This window comes from Lates calcarifer, linkage group LG3 (genome assembly GCF_001640805.2).
Source record: "Lates calcarifer isolate ASB-BC8 linkage group LG3, TLL_Latcal_v3, whole genome shotgun sequence".
Classification (NCBI taxonomy): domain Eukaryota; kingdom Metazoa; phylum Chordata; class Actinopteri; family Centropomidae; genus Lates; species Lates calcarifer.
Genome location: NC_066835.1, coordinates 8095667 through 8121816, shown reverse-complemented (window position 1 = coordinate 8121816; position 26150 = coordinate 8095667). Strand labels below are relative to the sequence as shown.

The 26150-nt window shown below is 43.0% G+C and overlaps 2 protein-coding genes across 8 annotated transcripts; one reads left to right on the top strand and one right to left on the bottom strand.

Moving 5' to 3' along the window:
* Positions 1-3341: 3341 nt before the first annotated feature.
* creb5a (cAMP responsive element binding protein 5a) lies at positions 3342-20056 on the top strand. 7 transcript variants are annotated; one of them, XM_051065937.1, is made up of 11 exons: positions 3342-3705; positions 6354-6420; positions 6915-7008; positions 8937-9046; positions 9464-9720; positions 13247-13373; positions 13673-13744; positions 17290-17661; positions 17749-18036; positions 18126-18234; positions 19066-20056. In XM_051065937.1, the coding sequence occupies exons 2-11, from the start codon at positions 6367-6369 to the stop codon at positions 19194-19196; spliced, it is 1614 nt and encodes a 537-aa protein (XP_050921894.1). In that variant the 5' UTR covers positions 3342-3705; positions 6354-6366; the 3' UTR covers positions 19197-20056. The 7 variants fall into 7 exon arrangements, with proteins under 7 accessions (XP_050921894.1, XP_050921892.1, XP_050921874.1 ...); XM_051065935.1 differs by having other exon boundaries at positions 3347-3701; positions 19060-20056; XM_051065917.1 differs by having other exon boundaries at positions 3354-3705; positions 19060-20056.
* Positions 20057-20303: 247 nt separating this feature from the next.
* tril (TLR4 interactor with leucine-rich repeats) lies at positions 20304-24447 on the bottom strand. Its single transcript, XM_018666749.2, has one exon. It carries the CDS (start codon positions 24165-24167, stop codon positions 21687-21689), a length of 2481 nt encoding a protein of 826 aa, XP_018522265.1. The 5' UTR covers positions 24168-24447; the 3' UTR covers positions 20304-21686.
* Positions 24448-26150: the final 1703 nt, after the last annotated feature.

Sequence of the window (26150 nt, the reverse complement as noted above, 5' to 3'; positions counted from 1 at the left end):
TCCCAGAATAACGACTGGTTGTGAACAGAACAGATGCTGACAACCTGCATTCTTCTTTTTATATCCATCATGGTAAATAGTTGCTGCATTACAAATTTTCCAAATATAGATTTTTACTAATGTGCTCAGCATTAATGTTGTATTTCTTTTTTAATGTCTTTTATGCCTATTGCTTATGTGTATAAAGTGTACTATATAAATACTTTCCATGTAATGGGCTGGAGCTGTTTATAAGACACATCAAGCAACTGCTTCAAAAGAGACCAAATGGTGGAAATATGAAAATCTCTGGTTTTTGGTATCATTGTAGATTATTGTCATCTATTTTCCATCACTGACTATTTCACACAATAGTAAAAATAAAGGGGAGTTACAGTACAGCTGTACATGTACACATGTATGGGTGTTTATCAATAAATAAAGTTGCATAACCCATTGACAACAGAATCTATTACATCCATAAAGTTTACTGATTAATGTCACCCTATAATGGCTCAGTGGTGAGGCAAGAACATTGTAGTGTGTATATGTGTATGTGTGTGTGGCTCCCAGAGAGAGGAGAATGTCCCTAAATCACTGGGGTTGGCTAACCAGGGCCGGCTGGCCTGTGCTGGACCTGTTAATCGAGCGTTAAAATGGCCTGTCATAAACCACTGGCCAGAGACTTCAGCAAACAACCTTAAGACCTGGGCACACACTCACTCTTTCTCTGACTGCCCTCTGTCTACCCAACCATATGAGACCATATGAAACACAGCAACACACACACAAAATATTAGATACACACTGATTCAGTGCTACCAATAAGTACCAAGTGTTGTAGGCACACACACACACACACTCACACAAACAACATGACATCACCAGCATACGCAGTCTTTCACACATGTACAGTATAGAAACTCAGTGACTTCATTAGCCTAACACAGATGTTCTCTCTTCCACACAAACATGTAGACTCAACATAAACACACTCATTACACACACATGGTGTATCAGACCTGCGACAGTGACGCAGTTCCCAACACCATTACGTAAATGAGAAGTGCTAGCATGTGTTGTGAAATGCAAGAGAGAAAGGGAGAGACAACAGGGAGAGTTTATGGTGCATGACATCATCTGATCTGAGGTCTGTGGGTGGCGCACAATGTAGCAGTTTGGGATGGATTTCAAACTTGCATGGATTTTCTGATTATCAGCCTCTTTTCGCTGAAAACAAACAGTCCTACCAGCGCGATGACTAAATGCACAATTCCATTTTACACGTGTTGTACTGTGTGGACCAAACAACATCATAACAAACATATACACACACCAGTGGCCCGCTCTTGAGTGGATCTGCATGTGAGGGCAGAGTTGGATGTAAATTTAACTCTAACCATTACATAATCAGATGACTGTAACTTGTATACTTGGATGCGGTTTAAAGTATCTGTTTCCATTTACTTTTTAAGTCGCACATTAGTCCCACATTATTCTGCAATTCATGGATAGAAATGGTCACAAACCACCATGTATCACATCAAAACAGCTGAGCCAGATAAGTGATGTAGCCACAGCGAGCAGTAATGCTACATGGGCATTGAGGTCAGTAAGTTTGTTAGACCTTTGACCTGAAACACTATATTTTTACAGAGAAGGTGACATCAAGCTCTGAGCGGGTTTCTCTCTAAAAGCTCCCCGTCTGGCTGTTAAGAGCCATGCTGAGGTGAAGATGCCAGATGGTAATGGCTGGTATTGCCGCTGAGTTATGGAGGTAGTTGTAATCTCAGTGGCATTGTCTGCTCCGGGGCACCAGCCAGAGACTTCCTGGCTGCCGTCATGCACTTCTTAATGTGACTGTGCACTCTTCACAGGCGCACACACGTGCTGTAAAACAGCCCTTATCTTCTCGCTGAAAACAAAACTCAGTGATTCACATCCACACGGGGGAAGAGCTCAAAACACAGAGTGACATCATCACAACTTCCTGTTTCTTCTTGTTGCCACGGCTACCAGAATTAGCATACTTTAGGCGATTGGTGGATGATGAGTCAGTATGGGTTTGGCCCCATGTTGCACTTCAACCACAACAAAACCATATCCCACTGTTCAGCTCCAGCCCGGCTGGAGCACCGGAAAGCCTGACCATACATGGCAGAGATATTACTCCATGGCTTAGCTCAGTGGAGATGTGAATGACCAGAATCCCTCCTGGTGTTTTGTATGGCCAGTGGGATTTCATGGCATAACATGACAAATTTCCAGTGGGCATTTAAAAGTAACTGAAATCGGTGCAGTTTGACTGAAAACCATCACAGGGGACACACAGGCCTGAAAACTTCAATTCTCTATTAAAAACTACAAAAGAATGAAAAGTCCTCTTTTAACACAAACCACAATGAATAACAACTCTCTACACTGTGAAGCTGTTCCTGTATAAGATTTGTGTCCTCTACACAAACTTGTGTCAGGATGGGGGTGCAACTCTTTTGCCCTGATCCTGACTTATGACATCATATTAAACACACAATGGCTACCAGTGTGTGACTGTGGATCGACTGATGGTAACAACAAACCCAGTCTATTGCAGTGTGTTACACTTCATCAATAACATTCTGTCACATCCCCTGGAGATGTTAAAGCTTTATAATCCCAAATGTGTTTTATTATCATTGTCATGGAATATGTAGGCCACTATTTCATCTGTTAAACCTGTTGGTTGTTTGATTGCTTGTTGTCTAACTTTAGTTATGTTATTTTTTTGTATGCTGGTTGCATGGTTGTCTGATTATAAATGTTTTTGTTCTAAAAAAGGAATCTTGAAAAAAATCTTGTTTGTCACAGTAAATGACTCAGTAAAGAGTTATGGAGTAGAGGGATAATACAACTTATTGATTAAAACAGAAGGCCACTGCACAATCTATTCAGATTAATATATAGATATATAATTAACAATTGTTAATCATATGAATATATTATTGTCCATTTTATATTATTATTATTTATTTATTATTTTATAGTCGTTTTATCATTTTATTATCATCATTATTTTTATTATTATTGGTGGTAGCAGTGTTATTATTATGCTAACATTAGTTAGCCTCGAATTAGCGATGTATTAGTCCTTTAATCATAATTTCATAATGTCTTCTTTTTTTGTTGGGATAATTAATAATTTTGGGACATAGCTTAATTTATCCTCATTGTAAGCCTATTAAACTTTCAAAATAAAAACTGTGTTTTGATATACACAAAAGTACATCATAACCGTCAAGAAAGTTGTGAAAAAAAACCCTGGGGGATATTGCTCATTTTGACGCATGAACTCGATACCGTCGCTGGGACGTCCCGTTCGGACAGACACTGGAGGTGGGGTGAGAGGGGAGGGAGAAAAAACGGGTCTCATCCGCCCACCCGGTCTGCCCCGTGTCCCGTCACGTTGCTTTTGGTGTGTCTGACTGTGCTTTTCTGTCGGTCCAGGTCAACACCACCATGCTGCTGTCCTGTCCCGTCCCGTCCCGTCCCCCTACCGGCCGGTGTCGTAACCCCGCCCCCCTCAATCCCTCTCTCCGTACGGGACCGCAATGATTTAGAAGTTCAGGAATCCCACGTGACGTCACCGGGAGGGTGATGTAATGCTTCTGTAAATAGAACGTATTGTAATCTCGCTCCAGTCCAACGTGGTTCCTCTCTGGAGCGCCGCTTGTCCCGCTCTACTTGTAGGTAAGCCTCCGCTATCTACTTTCATTCACAAAACTTTCAACACAGCAGTCACCGCTCTCCTGACACTACACCACGGTCTGCTGAAATTGTTTTTTTTACACATTATGTTTCATTTTCTAACGGTGCCGGAAAGTTAACGGGGCAAGTTTTTTGGCTAGCTGTCCCGGTGAAGTCTCATTACCAGGCGGACGTCGGGGTTGAGCGCGAGTGTCTATTTGGGGGGTGTGACAGCACTCTCCGTACAGCTGTGCCGGGGCTTGTTTATGAGTTGAACAGGTTGCTTTACGGAGCTGCAGGAAAGGAAACACACCGGGTCATGTTCTTTAAACACGTACAGGCGCTGACCGCCCGCCTGTCGGAGGACTTGCCGGTCAGAACTGCCGCTTGATTTGAGCTGAATGAGCTCCAAGCCGGCGCGACCGGTTCGATGTTGTTGACATTCATCCATCAAACATGGAAACTTTGAGAAGTAGTAAGTAGCTGAAGTGGGCTGATTTTTAAAGCTTGACATTTTGGAGATTGTAGATGATCCTCAAGCACAGGGTGCTCGAGAAGTTGTTATGTCATTCATCATCATTGCTGTGATGATCACGAGTGTAGGGCAATGACAGAGGAAGAGGCGGGAAAAAGCTTAAAAATTTAGGTGCCCCAAAGACTTGTTTTGATCTTTTTTCAACACAGACATTAATCCGTCTTAGATTGGCAACATGTTGTCCGGTCTGTTGCTGGATTTATGTATTAAGGATGACGTCATTGTGCATTGATGTAACCACTGACAGAAGGTTTTGCTGAAAATGTGCTGAGTCTGCTCATCTCATACAATTGCTGCTAAAAGGAGGACAGAGAGGTAAAAAAAAAAAAAAAAAAAAAAACGGTTAAAGATGGTGATAATTCTGTTTTTGTTACTCTATGATTTATGAAATTGTGTAGGCTAATATCATTTCAGGATAGGTATACATTGTAAATGATAGTATTTTTTTAAAGTGATACAACAGTGAAAGCTGTCTTTTTCAACTGACTTTGTAAGTTAGCTAAATATCTATCTGTATATTCATCTATAATTGCAGTGTTGTGAACACTTGCTCGCTCATTTTGTCTGGTAACACACAAACGTACTTGCTCACACACTCACACACGCTCTCTCTCTCTCTCTCTCTCACACACACACACACACACACACACACACACACACTTATGAAGTCACCTTGCCTGGGGTTGGAAAATGGGGGCTGAAGCAGGTTCAAACCTGTCAGGAGTAAGCCGACAGTGCAGCCCTCCCTCTGCCGCCTCCCACCCTCTTCATTCCTTCTCTCTTCCATTCATTGTGTCCTCCTCCTTCTCTCTCTCTCTCTCTCTCTTTCTATGTATCTCACTGTCACTTGCCCTTTCCATTCCCCTTCCATCACACTAATGTTACCCCCCCCCCTTTTAAGCCCCCCCCAAACACACACACTTTCCATTTCTTATGGAAGCATGTACTTTTGCCCTCTCTCTCGCTCCTCGCTCCTCTCTTTAGCTCTCACTCTTTCCCATAACATCAGGACCCACTTTGCTCGTCTTCCTGGCAGTCTCCGCTCATGCAAACCCAAAATTTCAGAGTTGGTGTGTGTGTGTGTACCTGTGAATATCTATCTGATGCCTTTCTCATGACCATCACCTCCACACCTAAAAGACATACTCAATATTATACTCAATCACTTCTTCTTTGCTGAAGTTATGGGGATGAAAAGTTGAGGAAGGGTCGACCTAATGACCTCCGGGTCTTCTCTACAAGTGTGTGAATCTTGCTTGGTGACATGCAGCTGAGAGGAATGCCTGAGGTCAGGGAGTCGGAGTCTTCTTCCTTTGCTTTCTGTGAAAAATGAATGGCCAGCAGCAATAGCACTTCAAATAAGTCATAATTACCCCCCATCACAGGCTTAATATCTCCTGGGTCAAGCCTGGGTTAGAGCACTGTGGCCAGTGGGTTTATTGTTGTTCTCTTTTCTGCTTTTGTGTTGATATTTTTATCCTATGCTGAGTTGATTTTTATGTTATGCATGGCAAGTATACAGCCTGTCATCACACCAGTATTATTAACTGATGCCCCAGATGAAAGCCTAATTGTAGGCTGAAACAATTGCACTTTGCCACATAATAACCATGAGAAGTAAAGATCATGATGCTGTAAGACTTTGATGCCCTCTGGTGCTTACATGTTTTTAGTAATGAATAGTTAGGAAAACACAAACAGATTGTATGTATTATAGTACTTGTCCTAATAAAAATGACTACCTACAGTGTATAGCAATGCTGTCAGAGGATAAGACTGTTTCACTCCCACTGGCACCAAAGGGATCATTTTCCTCCAGATAATATTGTGTCTCAGGGTGAAACATCCATCATCTGTGGCATCTACCTCATTATACACTGCTTCCACAATGCTTCCACTACAAGATGTGCTAATATGGGGATCTATAACTGTATTATACAAGCTTATTGTGTGATTCATCTGAGGGAACTGTATTTGAGTAAATAAGAACACAGAATTGAGAACTACAGGCCGCCTGCTGAATGAAATCAACATACATTAACTGTGACCTGCGGACTGTATGATGTATGATGATGGTGCGGGTTAATATGTTATTCTTGTTTCTTCTGTTCTGTAGGCTTGTGGATGACATGAATGACAAACAGGACAGGCCATATGTGTGCGGCGCCCCGGGCTGCTCTCAGGTCAGTTTGGCCATAGTATGTGTGTGTTAAACCTGTGCTGTGGAGGCCATCAGATCCTAAGATATCACATTATCCATATAAAGCTTGATTATTGATGCAGACAGAATAACAGTGGCTATTATTAAATGTGGAAACAATTATCAAACAAACAATAATTGTATGAGGTCAAATTGTGGAGCCTTGGTCTCTGTATGCTGGGAAAAAAAGAGAGCGAACAAACTGTTTTCCAGGCTGAACTGTAGGATTTTCCAGGTTTTATTTGTCACATGATTATACAATATGTGCACTAAAATGCAAGGTCACATACTCTTGAGGTTGCGCTAAAAAGGCTAGCGCATGATAAAGAGTCATATGATTAGAATAAGTAGATATAAGAATTAGATGAGTCAGCCAGGAGGCATCAGCTGATTTAACTGAACATCCCCTCCCATGTGTCATGTTGTACAGCTGCACGCATCTCTTCATATCTTTCTCACTCTGTCGGTGTGCTGCAGCGCTTCCAGTTGGAGGAGCACCTGATCATCCACAGACACAAGCATGAAATGACCCTCAAGTTCCCCTCCATCAAAACGGACACGGCTTTTACAGGTGAGACCAGCGCAGAACAGCTTGTTCAACATCACTCTCGGCTTTTATTTGACAGAGCATGTGGTTTCTCTGGTCCTCCAGGGATATTTTGCTTTCAATTAGCAGCTTGGCCCTGTATCCCCATAACCACAAATAATCTTCATCTTTTTTTTCCTGCTGCTATATGTCACTCAGCTCAGCTGTTGTCTGGCTGCATGTGTGTGTGGTGACCTCTTTTCAGGATCAGTGCTTGATGAAAAAATGATGATGCTACGTTATACAGTATGAAATCAGATAAGCTCGATACAGGCTTCCTTCCCTCAGATAGTCTGTGCTGTGAAACAGAGCTGCTCGTGTTGCAACATGTACAGTATACTCCATCAGATTAGATCAAACATACTGATAAGGCCATCAGTGAAGACCCACTTTGATTTTTTTTTAAAAAGTGGGGAGGGGGCACACGTGCATCTACAAAAACTGTTTTAAATATTTTTATTTTTATTTGAACAGCACACAAAAGTAAAGGAGACAGGAGACAGTCCAGTTAGAGGATCGCATTGATGTAACCATGTATTTCTGAACAGGGAGACTTTAATAACTACCTCATTTGTTGTTGTGTACACCAGGGTTTGACGATTATATTAGTTTGCTGATCAACTGAGCAAATATTGACCAATATTAACTGGACAGTCAGTGGCATTTATTACTATAGCAGTGGGTATATACTGTAAACATACCACAATAAATTCACAACACTTTTACTGTAGGTTATTAATTTGCTGCTCAGTATGTCCTAATTATCAAGTCCATAAAATGTCAGAAAATTGCAAAATTCCAAATATGTTTAATTTACCATCATATACAGCAAGGAAATGCAGCAGACACTCACATTTAAGGGGTACGAACCAGAGGGTGTTTGGCATCTTTGCTTGAAAAATTACTGAAACGATTGATTTTTGTTTATCAAGTAACTGATTAATCGACTAATGATCTCATCTCTAAAGCCGCAGTTACACAGAAACTGGTAAATCTAGTGACCTCTTCTTTTGTAAATTCTTCCTCTTTTTCAAGGCTTAATTATTTCAGTAAGTGAATACAGAAGGATCATCCTGTTTTAAAGAGCTGCTAACCCAGTAAGAATTTAGTTGTCACAGGATTTAGTGAGTGAGATGTTTTGTGTCCAAAGAAGAGTCTAAATTTGCTTTTTGTGACTGAGAAAATACAACTTTGGGGGAAAATGGCTTTCAGAAACTGACAAACCATAGTCAAACCCAAGTGTGTACCGAGCGTAACAATGAATTATTAATAATGCTGTGGTTCTTTCTCCACTGAGACATTAAATAAAACAGATTTGCAGTTATTTAAAGGCAAAATGAATGATCTCGTGGCTAGTTATTTTTTGCTTCAGTATACATATCTAGTGGAACATCACAGCTTTAAGTTTGTAAATGTGAAAGCATCTACAGGGCTAATGAAAGCTGTACACTAGGTGCATGGCAAGTAACTTCACTGTCCAAGTATTTCTGCATTGTACCACTCACTACACAGTCTCATGGTCAAAACACTGTCACGTGACACTGTCTGTAACCATAGAAACAGCTGTCTGTCTGGACATAAACATCAGCATGACATCTAACCTCTGCAGAGTCTCCCTCTGCATCTCTTTCTCTGTGTCTCTGTCCTGCAGCCTGTCACGCCTCCTGCAGGAAATCTTATGTCAAAACAAAGAGCCCAGTCGACCTCTGACCCCTGCATGTTTAGACGGCTCAGAGAGACAGACTGATGTTATCACAGACAGAGACAGGGAGCACGACTCGTTTCTCCTCCTGGCATTATAACCTGGGCGATAGTTCGTTTTGATTTGGGAAGGAAATAAGCTAAAACAAGAGAGACTATTGTGGCAAAAGGGCAGCGATACATGAATGTGCATTTGTATGTTATGCTTCTAGATCAGACGCCGACGCCAACCCGATTTCTGCAGAACTGTGACGAGGTTGGTCTGTTCAAGGAGATAGAGGAGGAGTTTCTTCAAGCACAAGAAGAAGAAAAGAGCAAACAGGTAAATTTACATTCACATTTAAAGCAAAATTAAGCAGTGTTTCTATTATTTTGCCAATCTCTTGTCCCTTGTTACTGCTAGGTGTTTGCCCCTGAGGTCCGACAGGTTTGTGTTTTGAGTGACACTTGAGTGTGAGGGAGATAAAAGCAGTCGGACCCAATTAGGCGACTGCAGATATCTGACCTGCTGCAAGGAAAGATACACCAGGCGATCACATTCTCCCTTATAAATGAAACAGCCTGACATCAAACACACTCAGACACACACACACACATCTAAACAAATGTATGCGTGCACACACACGCACAAACATCAAAATCACCTCAGATCACTAAACACATGCAGACTGAAAGTAGATATCGCTCTCAGAGTTCAAAATGGTCCCAGCTGTTTTGTCGCTCCCGCTTCTCCCCACAGACGCTTACCCATAATGGGCCGTCCTGTATGAACCAGCACCAGCTCAAACCCCAGCTTCAGCTCCAGCACCCACCCCAGCCTCAGCACCCACATCCCCAGCCACCGCTGCACCACCCCCAGACCCATCCCCTGCAGCATCCCCAGTCCCATGGCCCCATTCTGGGCCCTAGCTGCAGCCTGGCTGCCCAGCAAACTCTGTCCTCCTCCCAGTCCGGATCAGTCATCACCCAGGCTCCTTCCACGCTCACACACTCAGGGTGAGTATCGTTATGGGTGGACACACACACACCTGAAAGCATCCAAACACATGCACACACATATAGATCTAACATCATCTATTCATTCATGCAGCAATACATAACATACACACATATTTCCTTTTAATGTTGCCTTTTCTCACTCTTTCTTCCTTCGCCCTGTCTCGCCCATCCTGTTTTGGACGTATTATAACTCATTCTGTCTGGCACACACTGGCATCCCCCCCACCCCCCGCATAATTTATCACCGCACTAATGAACTGAGAGAAAGGGGAGGAAAAAATCCAAACATCAATTTACTGAGGGAACAAAGTAAAAGCAAAAGAGATGAAGAACCACTGCGTGTGAACACCCACTCAAATGCACTGACGCTACCCACCCTACCACCCGACGGCCGCCCCTGTTATGTCTTTTAAGACTCAGAGTCTGTCAGCGTCTGGGCAGCTTCCATGGCTCCCTGGTTATCACCCAGTCCAGGAGACAGATTAGAGGAGTTCCTGTCTTTCATCTGACCAGCTCCCAGCAGCTGCTCCCACTCTTCCTGACAGTTCAATTTTGTGGATTTGTGAACTGCAGTAGACACTCAGTCATCTGAATATGAGATTATATTGACATGTACAGTGGGTTTAGTGTAATTTTTTACAGGCAGTTTTAATCACGGCCTGCTCTTTAATGAAAAAAGTAGGGTTTTTTTTTTTTTTATATTACCCATGTCAAATTCAATTATTTAATAAAATTTAATAAAATTCCATAAACCTCCAGGCAATGAAAAGAGGCAGGAACATTGTAATTAAAAAGACAAGCAGCTCTTGTAAAAATGAACACCACTGTTTTAATATAGATTATATTTGCAACATTTATACATGTCACAATTTTAATCTGAGAAATTTGCCATATTTCATCAGATATTGGACATTTTGCACTAGACTACCAATGGCAACATGTCTTTGACTGGGTTTTACAATTATAGGCATATATAAATGATCATTTTCATAAAACTACACTATAAAATAGAATAAAACAAACAGAAAGAAACATTACATTATGCCTCATTACATTTTCTCAAAGTTATTGTTAGTTCCCTGTTTGCACTTTAATCATCTTCACTCTGTGCTTACAGTCTTTTGCTAATTGTAATTTCAACGTCTGTCAGCATTTATATTTTAAAATGTGTCAGTTGTCTGTTATAGTTTGTTGTAAACTTAAATTCAAATTTTCTTCAGTTAGCCTTCTGTAGTTTTTGTGTTGTTGTGCCTTCTAGCCGTGGGTGAATAAGTCAAATTTTGTTTCATATCTTCTTTTTGTGTGTGTGTGTGTGTGGTGTTTATGTGTTCTTTTTTTTTAGCTTTTCATTTTAAATGGGGAATATACAGTGGTGACAGACAGGAAATAATGGGAGGAAGAGATGGGGAATGACATGAAACAAAGGTCTCCAGCCTGACCACAATACCTCACACATACGAGACTGTTCTTAACACTTTAAAGGCTCTGAGGAAATTTTATTGTTTTACCCAAATCTCTTACTTAGTCTTACAAAAATAAAAGCCCTCTTATCGCCTATCAACAGAACTATAACTGATTTAAACCAAGATAGACCAGCCTCTGTCACATCTTAGCAATTGATTAACATGAGTCAAGGTATCAGAAGTAAGTCAGTGACATAATAAGATCCAAACATCTGTCCCAGACCAGACAGGACATGACAGGACAGTGGGGAGAGAGCTGACGGTTGATTATGCTGCAGTAAATCAGTGCCAGCTGAATCCAGACAGCATGTTAGTCAGTGAAACCAGCTAAGTGTTACTAAATGAACCATGGATCGAGTGTCTGACTGTTTCCCCCCGTGTTTACCACCGGTTTCCATAGCGACCTGGTCTCTGAGTGTCTGGCTGTTGGCCCGGTAGAACTGTTGTGGTTACGTTAGGAAATGTTGTTTTGATTTGTCTGTACTTTGTTGTACGTTAAACGGGGGCCGCATACCCCAGATTCAGTGATGACATCATTGGCGATGACCTCAGCGTGGCCGCAGAGGGCCCACGCTGTCCGATTGGCCAAGAGCCAGAGCGGTTAGGTCAGCACATGGCACCCTGGGTCTCTGCATCCCCCGCTGTGATCCCTGAGCTTCTCTCCTCCCTCTCAAGCTGTCACTTTTTTCCTTCCCTCTGTTTTCTTTCACTTTTTTTCACCTCATCATACTTTCCATTGTCATTGCTTCACCTCAAACCTCTGTTTACGCCTTTTAACTCACATACAATAACATTTGGATTTTTTTTCGTTATTTTTCACCAGATTGACCAGAAGTGTTGGTTCACCCAGATTACAAAACAGCATATTTCCTCACTTACTTCTAGTGGTTTGCAGCCATGTAATTTTAGTTTTATGTGCCCACATTATTTTGATATTTACCTCTGAGATTTGTTCTTCCGCCCAGTGTTGCCAGATTTGACCAACATTAAACAGCCCATTTAGGGCCTCAAATATACCCAGTTGCTATAAAAGAAGGCCAGTATTTCAGGGTTGTTGTTTTTTTTTTTTTTTTATCCATCTGACATGTAGAGTGTGTCTGTGATAACTGGCCAAATAATGTTTTTTTCTCTAGTGGGGTGTGTGACAGCTTGGTCACAAATATGCCTGCATGTAGACAAAATAGAACACTTGATCTCACTCTGGCTGAAGAAGAACACAAGAAGAAAAATTACATCCACTGTCTTTTGAATAACACTACATTAAACAGACATAACAGATTTTAAAAGTCTTTATCACAGCGGTTTAAAGGAATAATAATTTGATTAGGAGAAACATTTCAGAACAGAAAGTACCCCGAATTATCACAAGCTACCCAAAACCATTTTTATTTTCCCAATCATAAAAAGAAGCCCATCTGGGGGGAAAACTGACAAATCTGGCAAAACTGCCTTCACTGCTATAAAATGGTGGTGAGTAGAATTAACACTGTGGTGCTCACAGCTTTTTCCAGAAACAATGTGTTATCCTGGATAATCATCTGAACAATAGATTTCTTGGGCACAGTTTTTGTGGTGGAAAATAGCTCCAACGAAAACTGTTCACAGTGAGGTCTGTAGATTATCCATAGAAAACTCAAAGCTGTCTCTCAAAAGACACGTTATTGTTTAAAATGTGATTTTACATTACTCTCAGCACCACAAGCAAAATTCCATTCACCTTCATTTTATTGGGGTGAATGGAAGAAATCTCAGGGATATATATTTTAAAACTGAAAACTTAAACTGAAACTATATGTCATGGCTGGGTGCCTTCTATAATTTTGTCAGTTGGTTGGTTTTTAGTAGATAGTCCCTCCACTGCTCACTCACTTTTTTTTTAAGCCATATTCATTCATCCAAGCCTCATCTGCCATTAAAACTCAGCTGTAAATGTTTGAATTTGCACCTCTCTCTGAACCTCAATTAGTGAAACTTTAGCCGTGGACAGCTCTCTGGCTTGACCCGTCTCTCTTTTCCTCTCCCTCTCCTCTCTCTCTCTCTCTCTCGGTGCCTGACCACAGCCCAGTTCCCGGGCCACTGTCCTCTCTCCACCACATGCGGAACAGACACAGACAACCGCTGCCAGCCTCCTTACCAGGCCCCCTGCCAGACCCCGCCATGCAAGGGGCATCTGCTCAGCACATGCCTGTAAGTATGGGAGACTAGTTAGTCACACACATACAGTACAGTGGCATTCATACACACATGCATTATGATTAATAGATGCAGATATAGTGGCCAAAGTGGTCAAGAGTCTCAAGTTAGAAATATTCATGGCTGACAGAAAAATTCACTTCACTCTTGTGGATGAATTAATCAAAAGTGTCAAACTCCAGATGGATGTGACCCTGTGGAGAACTCTTTATAGTTGACGTTATGTAGGTGCTGATGCTTTTTCTTGTCACGGCTGAAAGGTTATTTTTGTGTATTTTTTTTATATTCCTCAGATAGAGAAGCAGATGTCTTGTGTAATGGGTATACCAGGTCCTGTACACAACCCATCCTGTTCTTCACCTCAGGTACCGACCAGCACAAATATTTCCTTCCTGTTTCTGTGGATTATTCCTTCCTCCTCTGGTAATAACATTGTGCTTTGTCAAATATAGTCTCTATGAGCACTCCATAAATAACCATTCATGACAACATTAAGTGCCAGGGCAAGACCAATGGTGACTTTTATAAACTGATATCAAGGCCATTGTTTTTGAACTGAAGCTGAATTTGGAGCGTTGCAATATTAAAGGAACAGTTCGATACTTTGGGAAATACATTTGCTTGCGAGATGGAAACTGGAAAACAGCTAGCTTAGCTCTGTCCGGCAATAACAAAACCAGCCTACACTCGCCTCTAAAGCATACTAACTCTATTAGTTAGTTCAGTTATATTTTGTTTGTCTAATCCATACAAAAACCAAAGAGGAAAAATGACAAATGCCATTTTTGACAGGGTCAAGACATAGTCTGACACGCAACCTGCTGAACCTACTTCCTGTTGGTTGGTTGATATTGAAAAATGGAAACAACTCATTTTCATAGTGTTTTATGCTTGATAGAGTGAGAAAACATCCTTCCTTTGACTCCCAAAATGATGAAATCTGATGAATTAGAAGCTGAAGAGGGCGTTTTATCGACTTCCACTTGAGCAAAACTGAATGATGTGATATAATAATTGAACAAAATATTTAGCATTCCCTAGTTGACCATGTAGGTGGTGGAAGAGACTGAATGGCTTATAATGTGTGTGATTTTTCATTCAGGTCCTTCTGGTGGCAAACCAACTTATTGGCTGTATAACATTAAACACACCCACATTTTGCCTTTGGCTTTATTCCTTTCTAATCAGGATAGAAAGGAAACAGAGTGTAATTCTACACTTTAACACACACACATGCACACACACACACACGTACCATAGGAAGTCACAATCTACATGCTCTCCCTGACTTTCTTGGTTGTTTTATTTACCTTGTGTCGACATGCTCTCAGTCTCTTCCCTTGTAAATTTTACATTTCCTCTTTCTAGGTGCATGTCGTATGAATTGTTAAATATATGTGTGCTATCAAAGGCACCTTCAAAGGGAAAACTGTGAAATTGCACTGCGTCCACACACACGCACACCCCCCCCCTCTCCCTCTCTCTCTCACACACGTACACACTCACACAGGTTATGACTTCATGTGCTGAGCTTGTATATAGAGTGGCAAATGAAAAGTGGTTTCGGGTTTCAGAGCCACTCAGGTCGCAGGTTCAAATCTGAACCTCTCTTCATCTCTTGTTCACACACACATACACTCAGACACACACACACACACTCTTCTCCAGACCAATTTTATTCTATTCCATTGTAATTCAGTCTCATCAGGTGTTGCGTTTTGCATTTTCAAGGTATGAAACAAGACTCTGCTTCTGTCAAACCACAGTTGGTGTATTAACCACTGCTGTTCAGTAACTTCACACTCAGCTCAAGTTGAAAAGTAAACATTTGACAAGTGGCTCAGTGTCTCATGTACAGTTTCATGTCTTCATTCACTGATCCCTCCAGACAGAAATATCAGCGTGGTGTGTCATCCAGGCCAAGGCGATCCATGATGTAATCGCCAGCCCCAGTGTCAGGGTGTTTCTATGTAGTAAACAGAGCTGAAATACTCGTGTCCCATCCTGTTCAGTGTGTGTGGCTGTGCCTGTATGTGTGTGTGTTTGACTGGCAGCCTGGCTGGCTGGTAAAGCTGGCACAGACAGCTCAGTGACCTCATCCTTTGGCAGCCGTTAAATGTGCTCTTTTTTTTCGTCCCTGAATGGTTGAGAGAGAGAGAGAGAGAGAAAAAAAAAACTCAGCAGCTTCTTCTCTTAAAGAAATATTGTGTAATAGGGAGCAGATAGCAGCATTGGCGGGGTGGGGGGTGTGATGTCATGCTCTAAACATGACCTCTCCCTCTCTCACTTTCCTCTGCTGAGTGTAGGAGAAAGGTGAGATGAGGTTTAATTTAGCTCTTACAGTCTGTTTAGTCAGATGATACATGGGAATGATAAAGTGTGAAGGTATCGAGCTGCATTTATCCGAACACATTATCCATCTTATCTACAGTTGTCTTCGCGCTCATGTTGTGAATGATTAGGAGAAATGGTGATGATGGACTAAGTGGAAGATTTTGGCTGTGGGCAGTGATTTTGCTCAGTTTAGTCATTTTCACACATTTTTCCTTGCTGTAGATCCCTGCAGTACTCTACATGGAGGTAGAGTACTGCAGGGATCTACAGCAAGGGATCAACTTTGACCTGAAGTGACTTGTAGGTTGGGAGCTTATTTGCTGTTACTAATTTAGCTGGTTCCGGGGGGGGGGGTCGAACACACCCCACCCACCATGAGAGAAATGGAAAATGTTACTGTAAAACCACAAGTTCTTTACATATATATAATAACAGCAATAGCCAGTATGTCATTTGAACATAGCATATTTGAGATATGTATTTGTCATGGAATATAACATGGAATTCACCTCAATGTGCTCAATTGTTTTCTTGAACCACTTCTGAGTATTAAATTGTGTGTAAAAAAAAGTGAACTTTTAGAAAATGCCAAAGTCCTAAATTCATCAAAACACAAAACACTATCTGTAATGTCAGGCAACCAAATTTCTCTTGGCATAAATAGCAGCCTAGGAATTATTCATGACAACCAGTTACTATTCAGTGTCACTGGAGGCTTGGCCCTAATTATCACAGAATGCAGCAGGCAATTTGGGAATTGAGTAATTTTTTATTCATATGGCCAGGAAATCACAAAACACACATTTTCAACAAGGGATAAGGAAACACTCCCCTCTAAAAATGCTCCAAGGAAGAAAAGCAGAGACTTCAAGAAAGGCAACAGAGGAAGGAACCCTCTTTCAGGGTGGACATACATGCAACAAATGTTATACATACACAGAAATAATAGTCTATTTACATTATGGAGACACAGAATGACAGTATTAAGTAAGTAAAGTGCAAGCATACAGTAAGGAATACAGATTAGAGGAGAGCACTGGAGGGACCTGGAGTGTAAAAGCTTCTCAAAGGTGCAAGAGCAGATGCAATCACTTGTGTTTCTATATTCCATCTACTCATCTCCGAAGCTAATCATATGGTCTCCTCATTTGGTTGACTTTAGCATTCCTAGAGGCCATAATAAACTCAAAAGGAATGTGCAGTTTAGGCAAGATGATGTGAAAATATACAAATCATATTGAAAATGTCAGTCACTGAAGCTCCAGTTTCCACTCTCTGTGCGTTTAGAACTGAGTCATGAGCTAAATAATACTAAAAGCAAATTTTCAATAGTAGAAAAATGATAATATATTTGTTTGTAATATGTTTGTTTGTTGCTTTTAGTGATTGTGCTGATTTAAGGTGTCCAGGTTTAACTTCTTATGAATGCGTTATTATTGTTATTTTCTATTTATCAATGACAATATTTGACAGTATATATACTGTACATCAGCATGCAAACCTAATGTATATACTGTATAAATATGGAGGAAAAGTGAGTATAAATTAATTCCCTTTAATGTTTTTCCTTACTCAGAGATCCAAACAGACACTGGGCCATCATTTCCAACAGCACCACCCAGGAATGGTCGTCATCAACAACCCCGTTACATCCATGGGTCATATGATGGAGATGATGCCACAGCGCCACCAGGCACCTCCACTACAACACCACCATCATCCCCATCCTCATCATCATCATCATCCTCATCATCCACAGCTTCCAGCTCCTCCACCCCTCTCCTACCAACAGCGATGCCACGTCCCTCCTCCACAGCACTTGGGAAGCTCGCACGGCCACCAGCTTCACCAGTCAGGGAACACGCCGCACGCTCAGGCTCACCAGTCACCGCCTTCACACCTGCACCAGGCATCACCGCCTGCACCCCCACTGACTGTTCCAGCACAGGTACAGTCACTCGTTATTTTGACCCCTGACCTCATGTTTCAGCATTCAGGCACAGTGAGGTTACTTTGAACATGTTTTTGTTTGCAGTTATCACCAGTTGCACAGCAGATGCAGCCCTCGCAGCCTTCCCATTCCCAGCATGCAGTGCAGGCAGGTGGTAGCTGCAGCAGTGGTGGAGCAGGAGGAGGAGGAGGAGGAGGAGGCAGCGGCAACCGTCGGAGGAGGACGGCTGAGCAGGACCCCGATGAGCGCAGGCAGAAATTTCTGGAGCGTAACCGGGCTGCAGCCACCCGCTGCCGACAGAAGAGAAAGCTGTGGGTGTCGTCGCTGGAGAAGAAAGCCGAAGAGCTGACGCACACAAACCTGCAGCTACAGGTGGGACATGCTCCGTACACAGACAAGTACACACACAAACACAAGCCACACTTCAAGGATACTTAGTATTTCTCTGTGTGTGTTCCCAGAATGAGGTGACGTCGCTGAGGTCGGAGGTGGGTCAGCTGAAGCAGATTCTGCTCACCCACAAGGACTGTCCTGTTACTGCCCGGCAGAGAGAGGCACAGGGGTACCCCAGTGAGTAAAACCTCATACCCTGTACCCCTCGCTAGAAATATCACCACCTTTTTCAGACGCCTGACACAAATCATCTCCATCTACCACTGAGGGTATAATTCAGATACATTATACCCTATTTGTGCACACGAGGGAGTACGCCATGGTTACATCCACCCCACTACACACACAGGGACCTTAAACTGTATCTTACCACACGCAACTAAACAGCACTTAAGAGCAACTAAACAGCACTTTTATTCCTGTGGAGAACTAATCAGGGGGAAGCACTGCACTCTTAACTCTCCATTCAAAGGAATATATTTTTCATTTTCATTTTCTTACTCATGTAATGAACCAGACTATGATGGTGTTTGAAATACTCCAGCGTGCAATGCTTTTCTTGCACTGGCTGTTTCGCCTTGCATGAAGCTAGCATGGGACAAAACGCAGACCATGCCCATGTTGCACTCCAGTCAGGCTAAAGTTGATGTTCAACAGTGACTGAACTCGTAACTAAAAGATAATGAGAAAATACTGCACCTTGTGGCTTAAATGGAAAGTAGCCATTATGTTTTAAGCGTTGAGCTTCAGAGTACAAAGACGGATGCAATATAGGCATGTGTTATATTCATATATTTCTTTTGTTGTCTTTTTACCTGTATGTACAGTATTCATTTGTTAAAATAAAAGAGATATTTTCCTTTAATCTCAACTGTAACGGGTTTTTCATTCGTTTCTCATGTAAAACCAAACACATAAAAAAAAAAAGCCAAACTCCCACTCACAGAACGGACAGTCCGCACAGGATCAGTGACTTTGATTGACAGCTGTCTCTGTGTCCAGCTGCAGGGGTGAGCCCGGGAGGAAGTCCCACCCCTGTAGGTCCTGGGTCTCATCTTCAGGCCATCCAGCACAACAGCATCTCCACCTCCTCGACAGCCGCAGGCGACACAAGCCTCGACACCCAGCCTGGACGCTAGCCCTCACCGTACAGTAGAGGAGGGTGGTGGGACTGGATGCCTGGATGAATCCAACCGGACTGAAATATCTTTCTGTCATAACTACACTAAAGTCTCACCAAACTGCGGATCCATGTCTCTTTACATTGTAGATGAAATACTGGACTGGATAGACGAATTTGTATTGGTATTTTTCAACATTATTCTGGTTGGAGAGGATACCAGACACTGCATACTGAGAGATGCTCCTAGTTTCATTTCCATAGTTTCAAACATGCAAAAATTTTCCTTTTCTGAAAGCCTTGTTAAAAACTGTGATGTTACATTGGCAACTGGATCCTGTGTTTGTTCAGAAAATGTCTGTTTCTGTTAACAGCAATCTGACCATTGCCTGCCTCCCCACTGACTATGCACACACACTATCATAACACATCATTTCAGTCTCCTGTTTGCTCTTGTATCTTGCACTAATTTTAAAAAACAAAGCCTATACTATATTAGTTTATATTTTTAACAGAGCAGCTGCAAGTGCACACCTTTTGCCTTCTCTACGATGCAGAGGCAGCTTGTCAAAACTATGTATTTTTCTACAAATTATTAATACCAAGACAAAAAATGTTTATTTTAAGATTTCAAATCAAACCCGTGTCTGTCTTGGAAAGCCATTTAAAACTTGATTGTACAGGTTTTCCTTTCAGGCAATTGTTTTGTTTTTTTTTTTAACACAACTTCCCTAAGACACTAAATAAGTATAAACTGCACCTCATGTCTCAGTCCCTGTCAGTTTAATTTAATTTACACTTAAGTTACACTTTTTGTACTGTAAAGATGTTGACAATCGCTGTAAATCTAATGCTAAAATAAAAACACTTATTCTGGTATTTCCTTGTGATCTTTTTATAATATCTATGATATAAAATCTCTCTGAAATTGTTTGGACAACAGTAAGCCAGTTGCTGTAAGTGATGAGACTGTCAGTGTGATTCTGTATATACAGTACGGTCTAGTCTGCCATCTAGTGACTGGTTTTGTAAGTGGTGGTTGACCATATTAACCAGAGTGGTCAGCATAGATCATATCCTGTTTGATGTTAAGACAATATTATTTCACACAAAGAGGCAGCTTAAATGGGCTTCTCACTGTTTATTTTAACATGTCATTTACCTGACTGTACTATCACGAGTAAAGGAAAGAGTCCCAAACTTAAGAATGGAATTTCTGCACATGCTGTAAATAAATACAACTGTGCTGTAGAATGCCTTGATGTTACACTACTTTATGAGATCTTTACTCTTTGATGATATGAAAATACACTGCTGCATATGTGCACACACACACGTGTGTGTATAAATGCATGCTTGTGTGATTTGGACCAAGTGTGGGAGGCACTCCACCCTGTCTACTCAAACAAAGGGACTGCTTAACTATTGCCAGATCTCATCTTGACACGCATACAAAAGCATGGATGCACACACACACACACACACACACACACACACACACACACACACACACACACACTTAGTTTCCTTAACATACTATTGCTATCCTCTTTCCCACCCTAACACACTGCTTAGGTCTCCTTCCAAAGCACTAAGTATAACTTGTAGAAGAAAAAGTCTCATTGATTACTTTAGATTTGAAATACAAGGAATATATTATGTTAAAGCTAATATAACCAGTATTAGCATCCTGAACATAAGATCATCTTGCCTGCTTGGCTGAGGCATATAATGACAATATCATAAGTGCAAACATAAAGGAAGCAGAACACAACCTGTTGTTCAAGAGATTAATGCAAATAATCCTTGTGTATTAATGCCTTATTTTTTATATGAATAGATATAGATTACTCTATATATTCATCTTTTTCTAGAAATATAATATATTTAGCAGTAAATGATCCATAAAAGTCAATCACATTGTTGGGGATTTTACTTCTTCATGTAATGCAAAATGATACAAAGTTCCATATAAAAGTATAAAACATGAAAGATGTGATACAAAACAAGTGGGATTTTTTTTTCCTGCCAACCAGCAGCCATCATCATTACATACTGTACAAACACGAGACAATATGATGTCTATGAACTCAATATTAGCACCATAGTTGAAATCAGTGGTCCATCAGTCATGCGTACACACTTGCGCTCACAACAAATCACACATTTAGAAACGCTCACAGGTGCGAGTTAATAAAAGACGGAAAGGCACAAAGCAGGAAGAGGAAGTCAGAGGGACTGGACTTCCTCTGGTGTCTGAAAAGGCCCTGATGAGCTCAGCTGTTCTGTTGTGGTCAAATGACAAACCAGACTCAAAAATGGTGGGATTGTTGACCTGGTTTGTTCATAGCCACAAACACGCTTATGTTTTTCATGTGATACTGCACTGTGTCAACTGAGAGGACTTTGCATTTTCTGTATTCTAAAGGCAAGACTAAAGTTTGCAGTACAAATCAATTCACATATCGTCGTGCTGTACAGTGTCAACATTTTCAGAGTTTTTATTGTTCTAGTCGGAGAATCTCTGCATGTCACTGTCCCTGCGAACGCTGCTGTTGTCCAGGAAGCGGTCACAAGGGAACTCAATGAGATCTCCCTCCTCTAGCGGTGCAAGTCGTGCTGGACGACTGCTTTGGTAGCTGGTGAAGTCAGTGGACACGGAGGCGGTCGTCATGGTGGGACGAAAAGGCCGCCTGGTGGAGTACATGTGGCGCACGTGCACGGCCGACTTCCTCTTTTGCAGCCTCCTCTTCAAGCTCCGCCCCAGCCAGACTCCACCAATGACAAGCAGCAGGATGGCATTCCCTGCCAGTGTTGCCACTGTCACCAGCTGGAGGTCAGAGGTCAGCGTGCCTCCACGGATGACTGTCTCAGGGAGAGTGACCAGGCCCGCGCAGTGGTCACGAGGGGCGACTTGGCAGACAGATCCCCCGACCACTCCCTCCACGCAGACCATGTAGGTCAAATCTGAGCTGAGTTCTCGAAGGGTTACGGAGCGAGCTGTGCCACGGGCATAAACGTAACGGGGGAAACGATCTGGACCACCAAACCGGTCAAATAGAATCCGGTAGTGGACTTCGTCCAGGCCCGGCCCAGCCCGTGGTGTGTAGCGGTGGTGATCCCTTGTGGTCCAGTAGACCGTGACAGTACTAGATGTCACATGATCCACAGAAACGTTAGTGATGAAATGGCGGTTGAACACACAAGGATCTGTGATTACAGGTAGAGCCTCCTCCTGTTCTGACCTCAGAAGATCAAACTTTTCTCCTGACAGCACAGGAGAAGTTGTGGTGAGCACTGTGTTTAAATCAGTGAGGTTTCTGTGACTTGGTGTGGAAATGGCTGGCGGATCAGTTCTGGAGATCATATTTGACCTTCGTCTCCCCTTGGCACGTTTCCCAGCAGCCTCTGCGGCAGGTCGTGACCTTGGACTGAGTGATTCCTTCTTTGGTTTCTTTCTTTCCGATGACGAAGACGGTTCTGCCATGTCTGGACCCCCCTGGTCTCCCTGGATTCCCACCTCTTCCTGTCCCTGTCTTTTCCATTTTTCTGCCTCTTTCCTCACCATCACTCCATCCCTGTTTCCCTGTCTTAAATCTACACCGTCTGTCTCCTCCACCTGGCCTTCTCCTCCTCTCTCCTCCTGCTTTATTGCATCTGTTATCTCCTTTCCCTCCACTTTTACCAGTACACCCCCTCCCCGGCTCTCCTCGGGCCCAGCTTGGCTCTCACACAAGTGGGTCCAGTTCCCGAGGGGCTGCAGCTGGGAGCTGTTCACATAGTCTAGATATTTCCCCCTCAGAGTTGCAGGGTGGTGACATTGCACAAAAACAGTCAACAACTTGCCCTGAGAATGCGCAGCAGTCATCCACCTCTTCAGCTCCTCCAGGCGACAGTCGCACGTCCAGTTGTTGCCATGGAGATCCAGGTCGTAAAGCCCGTTGTTAAGGGCGAAAATGTCGCCAGACAGGCTGGTGAGAAAGTTGTTCTTCAGCTTCAGCACCTTCAGATGTTTAAGTTGCTTAAAAGCCAACGAGTCCACACTTGAAATCCGGTTGCGACTGAAGTCGAGCTCCTCGATGCGTTCCAGAGGGTCGAGGAGACCGGCGGGGATTTCCTCCAGTATGTTTCCGTCAATCAGGAGCTCCCTGAGGCTCGACAGCCCTTTCAGAGCCCCGCTGTCTAGGCGAGAGATTCTGTTGTTGCTCAGGGACAGCTTTGACAGCTTTTTCAGGTTTTGGAAGACGTGGTTTCCAATGTACTGAATTTCATTCTCAGACAGCAGCAGAGTTGTCAAAGCTTTGAGTTGGGAAAAAGTGAGGACGCTGCGCACGGCTGACTGCTTGTTGTGGGCCAGGTTTAGAAAGCGCAGGTTGGCGAGTTTAGAGAAAGCGTTTCTGTGAATGTGCTGCAGTTTGTTGGATTCCAGATGGAGATAATGTAGACTGGTCAAACTTTTAAAAACAGAGTCCTGCAGAACTTCTATTGAGTTTCCATCAAGGCGCAATTTAACGAGATTATCCAGGTTGGCAAAGAGCTCCGGTGTAATTTTCTTAATGTCATTATTATTTCCATAAAGAATAGTTAACTTCTTTAAAGGCTGTAAAGTCCCTGCAGGTACATTTGATAAAAGATTATGTCCCAAGTACAGCTCTTCTAGCTTGGAGAGTTTTTCAAATGCCTTGGGGTGAATGTTTTGTATTTGATTGTACTGTAAATTTAACCTTACAAGGTCACTGTACCGCGTGAAGTCGAAGGCCGAGATGTTACTGATGAAGTTCCCCCCGAGGCTGAAGATCAGCACCTCCTCCGGTACCCGCGTGGCGGGTTTGGGCACGGTGCGCAACCCGCGGTTGGTGCACATTATGTGCTGCGGGTGCTGACAGTCGCAGCGGTCGGGACAAAAGCTTGTCGCCGGGGAGGACGAGATGAACCCGTTGAGCGACAGCAGGAATAAGCATAGCCATGCCAGGAAGTTGGCGGTATCCATTCCCACAGCGCGGCTGGCACAGCCAGAGACTGATGAGGCATTCGCTTCGTGTCGTTCAGGTGCAGTCGCCCCTCTCCTCTCTCACGCTGGAGGAGACCATAATCCACTTGTTGCTCCGGAAAGTGGAAAGAAAAGTGCTGTGTTGATCAAGCGCACGGCTCCATCAGTGAGCAGCATCATGCACGGAGCGAATTTTGTGCAGTGCACTCGGATGCTGTCTGAGGAAACGCTCACCTCCCCAGTAAAGCCTCCATCCCCCCAAGTGGTCATCTGCTGCGAATTACAGAGTTCCGCAAAAAAAAAAGTAGAGTTCAGGCGCAGAGCGTGCTCACACACACACACACACACACACACACACACACACACACACACACATTCACAGTGAAGTAGTCCCTCCTCCGCAACTCTGCGACCCTGCCAAAACCAGATGTGCAAACGTCTTGACGCACGAGATCCAGAGTTTTGCGCGTGCACGCAGGTAATCAAACACACACACACACACACTATAGACTAGTGTGTGTGTGTGTGTGTGTGTGTGTTTGATTACCTGCACACACACACACACACACACACTAGTCTATAGTGTGTGTGTGTGTGTGTGTGTGTGTGTGAGAGAGAGAGAGAGAGAGAGAGAGGAGAGAGGGAGGGAGGGAGAGAGAGAGATTGAGAAACCCTTTGACCGAGTTTTCTGTGCGCGCCCCCGCAGTCATCGGGGGTCTGAGATCTGGATCGGATCCCTGGTATGGACAAAGCAGACAGGAAGATTTCCTTCCCACGGAATCCCAAGAGAACCCCAAAGTCTTGGATTCCCTCGCAGGAGGGTGCACACAGAGCGAAGCAGTCACTCATCAACCAAGCTGAACACAAACATTTAAATTACATATTGTCATTTTGTCTAAATGATTCATAAAAGAACTGTGCTGTGTATGTTGCTACCCAGACGACAGTCTGTCTGCCCAGTACAGACACTCCATACACATCAACAGTAGGAACGCCATCATTATGCAGCTTCAGTGTAATTTACCATTCTCTCATTAACGCGCCCTGTGTTGCCGGGGCCATAAGGCGCACAGATGGTTCACATTTGGAGATGAGGAATTCGGGTCGCGAAGCGTGTGTTAAGACTGAGGAGGAGAGGTGCCAGATCTGAGTTAAAGATCTCCAATTTAAAAGAGGGGAAATAAACGCAAGGGGCGAGCGGCGCATGTGAGGATCATGTGCAGAGGTTGCACAGACTGAAGAATGATGCTCTGCAGTGTGTACATGAAAGTTCCTGTTCCAGTCCAGACTGAAAAAAAGCACGCGGCGTTACTGCCAAGACATCTGCACATTTATGGCACATGAGGAAGAGTGCTTACCCGTTGACATGGCCTACACGTAACCTCAGTCAGTGTGGATCCTAACCCTGTCCTTCCCATGTACCTCCACAGCCTACATATGCACCATCCGCCATGTTTCCCCATAATTTTTCCCCCCTTAAGTTCATACATTCAGCCATAACTATTTCAACTTCTCTGTTCACTTTCTCACTAGTTGAAGTTAATGTCTATGAATAGAGATTTGTCAACCATGGGAAGAATATGCAGTCATAATTCCCTCTAGTACACACACACGCTTTTTCAACCACCCTTGAGATACAAGTGATGCAATGGTTTCCAGGGCCGAACTAATGCACGACTGCTGTAGCTCATTGCATTTCCAGCACAGAGAAGAAGAAAAAACAAAACCCTGCACTCCCTGATTGGCCTCATTCTCATGCATATCTGCTGGTAGACATCATAGTCAGCCATTATAGGTCTGCATGTGTGTGAGAGTGAGAAAGACAGGGAGAAATACAACCCTTGGGGAAGCCCCCTCTCTCTGGGAGGTCATTTCCTGTCTGGCCATTTCTCTATAGTATTGCTGAATCTCTGCACCCCCCGTCTCTATATCCCTGTCTTTCTAGTCCCTGTTTCCCTCTCTCTCTCTTTCTCTCTCTCTCTG

Excerpts from the sequence above, each read along its gene's own strand:
- creb5a (XM_051065935.1), top strand. The coding sequence starts at position 6,367 with ATGAATGACAAACAGGACAGGCCATATGTGTGCGGCGCCCCGGGCTGC. Across the intron at positions 9,721-13,246 it reads TCCACGCTCACACACTCAGG|CCCAGTTCCCGGGCCACTGT; the intron begins GTGAGTATCGTT and ends GCCTGACCACAG. Across the intron at positions 18,037-18,125 it reads ACACAAACCTGCAGCTACAG|AATGAGGTGACGTCGCTGAG; the intron begins GTGGGACATGCT and ends GTGTGTTCCCAG.
- tril (XM_018666749.2), bottom strand. The coding sequence starts at position 24,167 with ATGGATACCGCCAACTTCCTGGCATGGCTATGCTTATTCCTGCTGTCG.